Below are 10,097 nucleotides of genomic sequence, written 5' to 3'. Positions count from 1 at the left end.
TTCAAAGAGGGTATTTCTGACTTTCTTCAGATGAATTTGCCCATTGTGTCTGGTGTGCTGGTGTTGCCTCTGAAATCTAAGCACAAGAAGGCTGACTCGTTTCTACACACCAAGAAAATTATGGCTAGTAGGTAAGCAGGCCTGAATGTCTGCTTTAAGGGCAGAAATGTCTGCCTGCCTGGACTCTGTGCTGGAACATGAAAATTGGCAGGGCTTTATTTAGTTCAGCTGGGATCATGTGCCAGGGATTCTCTTGCGGAAGAGAACGTGATCAGCAAGAGGGCTACGTCCGACCCCCGACCTTTTATATATACAGGCCGTAGAGTATGTTTTTAGTGTAATTATTTTTTTAAAAAAAATCTTCCTGCAAGTAGATGGCTAGCACGGTGAGGCAATAGTGGAGAAAGGGGGGCGGTCTGAGTGAGAGGGGGGCATCCTCTTCACCTGCTCCTCCTTCCCCCCTTTCCCTCCCTCTGAGAGCTGTGCCTGTGCTGCCCCTCCTGAACCCACTCAGGCTCAGGCAGCGCCTCCCTGTACTCCTCTGGGAGGCGGAAGCAGAGGGGGGCCAGTGCACGCTGAAGCACTTACACCCACTATTTTCCTGAGTAATGTGCTGTGTTTCTGAAGTATCCCAAGGCTCTGTTGATGCTGTGAACAGATTAACAGTGACACTTTCCTCCCTCTCTCTTCACCCCTCCCACCTTTCCACAACTCCCTGCTTAAGTCTTTCCTGCCTCTCTTTAAGTCCTTTCTCACCCTGGAAAGAAACCTTTGGGGAGCAATTTTCCCCTTTCGGCTCCTTTCTCATAGAATTCCAGTATTGTAGAGTGGGAAGGGACCGCGATGAGGATCATGTAGGCCAACCCACGGCTGTGCAAAAATATGCACTTGTCCCATCCTTTCTGCATTTGCTCTCAGCACTCGTTTGCCCTTGCCTTTTGCTATGTAAATTTACACAACACACACAAATATGGTTTACCTCTGATTCTAGTCCTCTGAGTAGACTCACTGAAATGAAATAAAAATCCAAGCATTGATTTCAAAGGGTCTGCACTAAGTAGGATTTAGTTGGATGTAGCCTGTAATTACAACCAAAGTATTTTACCCCAAAAGAGCTGAACTGGCCAGTTTATCTGAGTACATTATTCGGGGGGGGGGTGCGCTCATTTATTTATAATTGCTTAATCATATGGAACTAAATTGCATTATGCTGTAAGGACCTTTCATAAAATCTTGCAATTGTGGAGTTGGAAGGGTCATCGTCCAGCCCCTGCATCCAAGACAGGAGACCACCCAACCTCCGCTTAGAAACCTCCAAGGACGGAGAGTCCACAACCTTCCCAGGGACATCCTTCCCCTGTTGAACAGCTCTTGCTGTCAGAAAGTTCTTTCTCATGTTTAGCCAGAATCTCCTTGTAACTTAAGGCCACCGGTTCAGCTCCTTGTTTCATCACGTGAGATCCTTTTAGATCTTCCCAGATGGCTCTCCTGTCTCCCCTCAGCCTCCGTCATCTTGGTCTCCCTCCTCGGCAGGCGCTCCTTAAACTGCGAAGCCCAGAACTGGACTCCGGATTCCTGGTGGGCTCTGACCAAGGCCGAAGAGACTCGGCTGCTCTTGATGCAGCCACGAATAGCAGTTGCCTTTTTTGCGGGCCTTTAACGCGCCCTGCTGCTCAGCCACGTCTCCTCCATCTTCTCTGGCGAAGCTGCTTCTTGTTTCAGGCTGAAAGGGGCCCGGGGGGGGGACTTAGAAGAAGGGAAAGGAACCTCCCTTGCGGCTCCCGCCTCCCGGGCTGCAATCCAGGGAATCCAAGATGGCCGCCCGCCTCGCCGGCCCCGCCTCCTCCTCCGCCCGGGAGCGGCGCCTGGGCGGGCCGAGGAGGCCGAGCGCGCACCCTGAGGCGCAGGCGCAGGGGCCTCCCCGCCCGTCAGCCCCCGCGCCGGAGAGACTCCGCTTCCCAGGGTGCTGCGCGCGCTGAGGCCTCTGCTGGGCTCCGCGACGCGCCTGAGAGTCGCCCGCGCTTCCCTTGCTTCCCTTGCCGCTCGCGCGCTGCTGGGCGGCCATGCCGACGGGGGACTACGAGTGAGAGCGGGGGCCGGGCGGGGGGGGGGGAGGGCGGCTGCCCGGAGGCCTCCCCGGAGGAGCCCCGCCAGGGCTGCGCGGCCTGCTCGCTCGGGCCTCGTGGAGAATCCTCGAATGGCAGAGATGGAGGGACCCCTCGGGGTCATCTAGTCCAGCCCCCAGAAAGCCCCCGGGCGGGAGTGGGCCTGCGCCGCCTCTGCCCGGCAGCCCCTGGGCCCCTTTCCGCTTGCGAGCTGCGGGTGGGAGACCTGCCCATCGCCCCCTCTTCGGATACAGGCAGGGCCTCTGTGAGTTTGGGGAGATTTGCGCAGGCGCAGAGGAGCTCTGGGCGGCTTTCTCAGCCAGGCGTGGGTGCATTGGGTGCCTGGGCAAGAGAAGGCCTTGCAAGGGCGATGGAGCTATTGGAATGAGAGGCAAATACTTTGGCCAGGAGAAGGTGGTTCCTGGCTGGCTTTGGGGCACCGTCAAGCATTCAAGGCTATTTTGAGGGGTGTTGGAAGGCGAGCAGCAGGCAGGAGTGTAGAAGAGAGAAGATGAAGCCTTAGCCTGGGAGACCTTGTTCTGTGGGACTCCTGTGCCCTTTGCGGGACGTGTTTCTCTCTTGGGGGCAGAACTCCTGGGCCTTGGTCAGAAAGCGTGAGAGAATGTTTAGCAGGTTGTGGCTGACTAGTAGTCGGATGCTTTTCCTTGGAGGTTGGGCACAAGAGGATATAAAAGAGCAGCTGTTGACCAAATGGGTTAATGGCAGAGTACCTGGAATAGAGTTTCAGGGTGGAGTTAGTATTATGGATGCCATTTGGAATGTGGTTGGAAGACATTCCTATCTTTTATATGAAGAAGCCACTGTGCATTTTGGTAGAATTAAAGTGACTCGCAATGAGAGTATGAGGTATATGGGTGAGGGTCAGGGACTAGGCTTACTACAAGTAAGTAGTAAGAAAGTACTGGGTGTGGGAAGAGCAATTGCCAAGGTTAGAGGATCAAGCAAGAACTCTATAAATTTACATTAACTGAACAGATACTTAACTTGGTATCTCCAACTCTGTTTCAGCTCCAAGCCCAGTTGGGCAGACCAAGTGGAAGAGGAAGGGGATGATGGTGAGAAATTTCATGTGTTATGAAATGTTAAAGGAAGAGGAGCCCCTTTCACCCAGGAGAAGTCAGAGCAGACTTCCACCCCATCTAGAATGGGTTTTATTTTCCTTGTACCTTGAAATCCGTACCCACATCTTGAACACACCAAGAAAATTAGATTGCAGCTAGCCTCTGCTTTTTCCTTGTCTATCCCACCTGGATGCCTTCAGACAAGTTTATGGTGCTATACAAGTCAGGCAGCTGCCTGCCTCCCAGTGTGGCCCCATTCCTCTTGCCTCACCACACTTCCTTCCGCACCCCGAGAAATCACAGTGCTCTTCCAAAGAAATGGAAGCCTGGCCCCAACAATCCATTTTGAAGGGGCAAGGAGGGAGGATAAGTTAAACATGTTACCGTATTTTTCGCCCTATACGACGTACTTTTTCCTCTCCAAAAATGAAGGGGAAATGTGTGTGTGTCCTATGGGGCGAATGCAGGCTTTCGCTGAAGCCTGGAGAGCGAGAGGCATCGGTGCGCACCAACCCCTCTCGCTCTCCACGCTTCAGGAAGCTATCCGCAAGCCTTGCACGCCCGGCGGGAGTTCCCGCAGGCTCGCAAGGCTTGCGGGCTGCAGCCGGAAACACGGGGCGCCCTCCAGAGGATGCCCCGTGCTTCGGCAGGTGTCTGCAAGCCTTGCGTGCCCGGCGGGAGGTCCCGCCGGGCGCATGAGGCTTGGGGCGGCAGCCAGCAGCCCGAAGCACGGGGCGGGCTGCAGAGCACACCCCCGTGCTTCGGGCTGCTGTCCGTAAGCTTTGCGCGCCTGGCGGAAGGTCCCGCCGGGCGCGCAAGGCTTGAGGCGGCAGCCTGTTCTGTGGGCTGGGGTCGGGGGAAGCTCGGGCTTTCCCAGCCCCGCGGGCGGGGGGGGGATTTTTTTTTTTATTCATCCCCCCCCCCAAACGAGGTGCGTCCTATGGGCCGGTGCGCCTTATAGGGCGAAAAATACGGTAATTCTGAGTAATAGTTTCTGAGCCACACTGAGGGCAGATCATTCCATCAGGTAAGCAGATATGCTTGCTCAGATGGAGCAAACTGCTAATGTTGAATTCCTTCCAAGAGGTCTTAACTTTCTCATAATAATAATAATAATATTCATTGTGAACCCAGAACCCTCCACTCCAAACAATGAGATCTTCCTCTAAATTTTCTTATCTCTGTGCTGTCAACATTCCAAAGGTACCTGAAGCTCATGGGGCCGTGTTCAGGAGTACTTAGGTATTTATAAGCATCCTTACCTCTGGAATCCCATGGATGTGTTTTATTTTGGGCAGCCCTGTTTTCATTCCCAATGGCTATACAAATTTGACTATACTAATTTACTATTAGAGAGAATGATAATATCCTTCATGTAAAGGCTTTAATTGAGTTATTGTGCTTTCCCAACACAGATAAATGCATCACCAGTGACCTGCTCAAGGACATCCCCCTGAGTGGAGTGCTGGGTGGAGGTGGAGGTGGAGGTGGAGCTGTAAATGTAACTGTAAGCATTGAGCCTGAGCTTGTGAAAGGAGGTAAAAGTTCACTTTGCATTTCAAAAAGGGACTGCAGTATTGGGTGACTTGGAGACACAGAAAGATTACTATAGTTCCCACCCCCACTTCTTTTTACAGAACCTCTCCCATCACCCAAGGAGCTTGTGAATGGAAACATCAAAACAGTGACTGAATACAGGGAAGAGGAGGATGGCCGCAAGGTGAAGGTGAGTGAGGGCTTGGGATCAAGCCATATCTCTCTTCTCTGCCCCCCCCCCCCAGCTCTCATTCTCAGGGTCACCTCCATATTATCCTCTTGGTGTCTTGTGTTCTTAGGGATTTGGCCCCACCCTCCTTTCCAGTTGCCTTTCGTTGACAGTGAAAGTTCATCTCCCAGCACGCCACTTCCTAGGTTGTACGGGGGCAGAACTCTCCATGTCACGTGGTTCATTTCTGTTTTTAGTCTGAAAGTGATGACCCTGCCAGATGTTTTCCTCCAATCCACCATGTTGCTCGAGTTCTGCAGGCTTGAGTGAATAGGTTTTTGGGTGGAGGTTGGTTGTGACTTAAGCACAGTAACTGTGTGGTCAGGAAGAAGCAAGCAAATTCTACCTGCAGGTGTGATCCTCAGACTTTTCCCATTTCCTCTTTGTTGATTCTTGCCCTGAGCGTAATATGACATGTTGCTATCCTTTGCCAGATTATCCGCACCTTTCGAATTGAGACCCGGAAGGCCTCAAAGGCTGTGGCTAGGCGAAAGGTGAGTCACCTAAGAGAGTGAAGCTTATCCCCTTGCGCCTTCCTCCTTGACCACTAGGCATACTAGGCATATGTATACAGACATTTTATGCCGGGGTAGGCAACCTAAGGCCCATGGGCCGGATGTGGCCCAATTACCTTCTCAATCCAGCCCGCGGACGGTCCGGGAATCGATTTGTTTTTACATGAGTAGAATGTGACCTTTTATTTAAAATGCATCTCTGGGTTATTTGTGGGGCACAGGAATTCGTTCATCTCCCCCCCCCCAATAGTCCGGCCCACGGCTGAAAAAGGTTGCTGACCCCTGTTTTATGCCATCATCAGATCTGAAGTAATGGTACTGGAGCAAGAGATGTCTAAAAGCCAAAACAATATATATTTTTAGCTCAAACCAGTATTCCAATGAAAAACAAATAGGTCCATAAAGAAATGAAGTCTGGGATTTGTTCTTGATTGGCTTAAAATTGGACCAGAGGCCCACCGTCAGCCAGGGCCTGTTGAAGGGAGGTCCCACCATTAGTGGCACACACAGTTATGCAAGTTTTGGTGCTCACCAGACTTTTCTGTGAACTCAGCCTCCTGATCTGTTACATTTTAGTCTTGCTCTCTTTCTGAGTGAAGACGTTGTTTTTGCATGTATTCACATTTGGCTAGATGATGGGAGTTACATTCCAACAACATCTGGAGGGCACCATGTTGGGAGAGGCTGGCTAAGGGTGGGGGGACACCCAAGGTTTTTTTTTCATTGTAGTATCTCATATTTTGAGATGCTGGATCTTAAATGGTGTTTTGATACTCTTTACATCTTGTTGACAGAATGTTTTGCTGCTGCTGTTTTGCTTTGGAGCAGCTGGTGTGTAATTTGCTCAGAATTTGGAATCTGCCAGCTGGGGATTCTTTTAGAAATCACCCTGCTGGTCTCTCCAGCCTATTCCTACTATGTCTGTCTTGCATCATCTTTCTCCCCCACTTCTTGGGGATTGCAAATGAGATCAAAGACTTCATCCAGCTCTTTTGTTCTGCTTTCTAGAACTGGAAAAAATTTGGAAACTCTGAGTTTGATGCCCCTGGCCCAAATGTGGCCACTACCACTGTGAGCGATGATGTGTTCATGACTTTCATCACCAGTAAGGAGGTGAGTGGCAGCATGAGGAAAGCAGGGGGTGAAAATAAAGAGCAGAGGTTTCAAGATGGGTTGTGGTGCTTGTTTTTCTTGGGGCAAATGGCACGGGAAGCTGCTTTGTTCTGAGTCAGCCCCCTGGGCCATTTAGCACAGGATTGTCCACCTTGAGTGGCAGCTGCTCTCCAGGGTTTCAGGGAGCAATCCTTCCAATCCCTACCTTGAGAAAGTGAAACCTGGGACCTCCTGCTTCCAAAGCAGGTGTCTGCCACTGAGCTGTTGCCGTTGCCTGTTAATATTCTGACATTCCTAAGACTTCTGGCACAGCCAAGACACTGCTGATAAGAGACACTTGGTTGGAACTTAATCGTTTTGTGGGCTCTGAATGTGGGTGGGAAGACAAGCAGACTTTCAGTTGCTCACACACTCAGATGTGTCCTTTGCCAGGACTTGAATTGCCAAGAGGAGGAGGACCCCATGAACAAGCTGAAAGGGCAGAAGATTGTGTCGTGCCGTATCTGCAAGGGGGATCATTGGACCACTCGCTGCCCATATAAGGACACCCTGGGACCTATGCAGAAGGAGCTGGCAGAGCAGCTGGGGCTCTCCACAGGCGAGAAGGACAAACTGCCAGGAGGTGAGGGGTGCAAAAAGGCAGAGGATATGGGGTGAGCCCTTCCTGCAGAGACAGATAGGTTGGCTTATGCCAGGGATGAGAAGGAGAGTTGTGCTCCGAGTTTCCCTAACACTGCATTTTGTTTCTGCAGAACCAGAACCTGTTCAAGCCCAGCAAAGCAAGACTGGGAAGTATGTCCCACCCAGCCTGAGAGATGGAGCCACGCGCAGAGGGGAGTCCATGCAGCCTAACCGTAGAGGTAGATTGCCTTTGAGGGGAGGTAGGGACTGAATCTGACGTGTCCTGACAGCAGTAGCTGTTGGCATCTAGCAGTCTAGTCCTGTGTATATTCTGTGCCATACAAGCCTAGGCCTGCTTTAAAGATAGTTGAGCTGGCAGGTATTTAAGAGTCCTTCAGTTTCTGCTACCCTGATCCAACAGTTCTCCTTGTATCTTAGCCGATGATAATGCCACCATCCGAGTCACCAATCTGTCCGAGGACACCCGAGAGACTGACCTGCAGGAACTCTTCCGTCCTTTTGGGTCCATATCCCGCATCTACTTAGCCAAGGACAAAACCACTGGCCAATCCAAGGTGAGAAAGAGGGATTGATAATTGGGCTGAACTTGGTAGGTTCAAAGTGGGGAAAGAGGTGGCAACAGGTGAGTGCTGGAAGACATTGTGCTTTTATATTGTGCTTTTATGTTGTAACTGCCCTGAGACCTGCAGGTAAAGGGCGGTATACAAATGATTAATAATAAATTAATTATAAATAATAATATAGATACAAGCAAAATTACCTTCCTTATCTCTTATTTTCATCTTTCCTGTTGCTTACCTTCAGGGCTTTGCCTTCATCAGCTTCCATCGCCGAGAAGATGCTGCTAGGGCCATTGCAGGGGTATCTGGCTTTGGCTATGATCACCTGATCCTAAATGTGGAATGGGCCAAGTAAGTAGGACTCTATATAAATGTAAAGGGACCCCTGACCATTAGGTCCAGTCCTGAACGACACTGGGGTTGCGACGCTCATCTCGCTTTATTGGCCAAGGGAGCTGACATACAGCTTCCGGGTCATGTGGCCAGCATGACTAAGCCGCTTCTGGCGAACCAGAGCAGCACACGGAAACGCTGTTTACCTTCCCGCCGGAGCGGTACCTATTTATCTACTTGCACTTTGATGTGCTTTCGAACTGCTAGGTTGGCAGGAGCAGGGGCCGAGCAACGGGAGCTCACCCCATGGTGGGGATTCAAACCGCTGACCTGATCGGCAAGTCCTAAGCTCTGTGGTTTAACCCACAGCTACACCCGTGTCCCTTATATAGGGTATAGGGTAGGCTATTTAATTCCTTTCAGCAGTGTGCCTGTCAAACAGCCTCATATTCTGCTGTTACTGCAAATTTATGTTTCTTACATAAATCTTCAGCCTGCTTCTCACTGAGACAGTAGACCTGTTTCTATATATTAGTCTTTCAGCTGTGCCATTTTAAATGGAATTCTCCCTCATGATAAGATTCCTATTTACACAAAATCTATCTTCTAGTATGGAGGAACATTCATTTGTGAGAACTTCTGCCTGCTGTCTGAAGTGGTGCAGTGCTATGCGGATTCACTATTTTAGTTTTTTAGAAATAGCCCTCAGTTTTGGCCATAAAATTCAGCCTTAGTGGAATTTTGAATCAGACAATTTTGTTGGAAGCAAAGTCAGGAGCACTTGGGACCAGTGATTGGGGGAACAAAGCACCTCAGTGCATTCTCCCCTACCCCCTCAAAAAAAGGAGGAGGAGGAAGAGGCAGGACTTGGCAGCCTAGCAAATTTCCCACCTTGCCATCTTTTGGAGCCAGCCACATTTAGCATGTTGGAATGAAGAGCAACGGGCACTTAGGGGGAAAGACAGTAGTCACCATTAAATCCTGTTTCCGAGTCCATAGCTGAAGTTGCCCTTAAATTTTCAAGCTTTTCTCACAACATGAGGCCTAGCAACAGCTTTGTTCTTAAATATGAGCAACAGATTCTCCAGGTGATGCATTGGATGCAAAATCTTCAGTCGTCCACTTGTTAAAATATTAATGTCTCTTTTTTTCCCTTCCCACCCCCAGACCTTCCACCAACTGAGGCTTCCTGTCTGGCATTTGTCTTTGGAAATTGCCCAGTTTTGCTCCTCACTGGAAATAATAGTCACTAATAAAGGTTCCTTTCAGTCACTCTCTTGTGGTGTGTCTCAGTCCCTCATCAAAATAGCCCTATTGTTGCTGGAGTCACCCAATTTCATTTTAGCAGCTGAGTTTCTTTTTACTGAGTGATTTGTTAAATACACAGGCTTTCTGATGCAAGAGTGTTTAATTTTTATTACGTTAATAACCCCGTTTTAGATGAAGACCCAGGCCTCTAAAGTAAATGTTGAACTGTTTCACTGGGTTTGATCCAGAGTGGGATTAGGTGTAGCGAAAGGAAGGTGTCTTTGTGTTGCTTGCTCAGCTGATGCCATTTACTGACTTACTGCCACATTCTGGACTCTCTGCAGCCTCCTCCAGTAATGACCAAGTTAAGAGGAGTGAGTAAGTAACAGACTCTTACAGTTCTCTTTAGAAAAGGCTCTCAATCTTACAATATCCCTTTAATTCCAGTATGCAATGTAAGATCCACTTTACATTTTTTGCATGTTTTTAATCTTTTCTGCCAAGATGCCAGCTGCACCTTTTTACAACCATGCAAAAGTAATTTAAGGTGGTGCAGTTTGCTATGCAGTCACATCTACACAGTGGCCCTTACCTTCCTTTTTCTAAAAAATTAAGCTGACCAGCAAACAGGCACTGCTGATGGCACTGACCCATTGGAGAAATATCTTCATGCAATGCATTGCTGCTCGAGAAAGTGACCGTATTGGTGTAAGGAGCCTGGTCACACTTCTCTT

At 49.7% G+C, this 10,097-nt stretch overlaps 1 protein-coding gene across 2 annotated transcripts; it reads left to right on the top strand.

Moving 5' to 3' along the window:
* Positions 1-1,972: 1,972 nt before the first annotated feature.
* Positions 1,973-9,387, top strand: EIF3G (eukaryotic translation initiation factor 3 subunit G; the record flags this gene model as incomplete). 2 transcript variants are annotated; one of them, XM_081177437.1, is made up of 11 exons in its annotated part: positions 1,973-2,083; positions 3,135-3,181; positions 4,603-4,725; positions 4,825-4,913; positions 5,387-5,446; positions 6,476-6,580; positions 7,013-7,202; positions 7,333-7,440; positions 7,640-7,776; positions 8,027-8,133; positions 9,283-9,387. In XM_081177437.1, exons 1-11 carry the CDS (start codon positions 2,064-2,066, stop codon positions 9,296-9,298), a joined length of 1,002 nt encoding a protein of 333 aa, XP_081033563.1. In that variant the 5' UTR covers positions 1,973-2,063. The 2 variants fall into 2 exon arrangements, with proteins under 2 accessions (XP_081033563.1, XP_081033564.1); XM_081177438.1 differs by lacking the exon at positions 9,283-9,387 and having other exon boundaries at positions 8,027-8,137.
* Between the last annotated feature and the right edge of the window lie 710 nt (positions 9,388-10,097).

The sequence above is a fragment of the Podarcis bocagei genome, assembly GCF_964188305.1.
Source record: "Podarcis bocagei genome assembly, chromosome: 17".
NCBI lineage: Eukaryota > Metazoa > Chordata > Lepidosauria > Squamata > Lacertidae > Podarcis > Podarcis bocagei.
The sequence above is the reverse complement of the archived record's forward strand: the minus strand, read 5'-3'. Positions and strand labels throughout refer to the sequence as shown.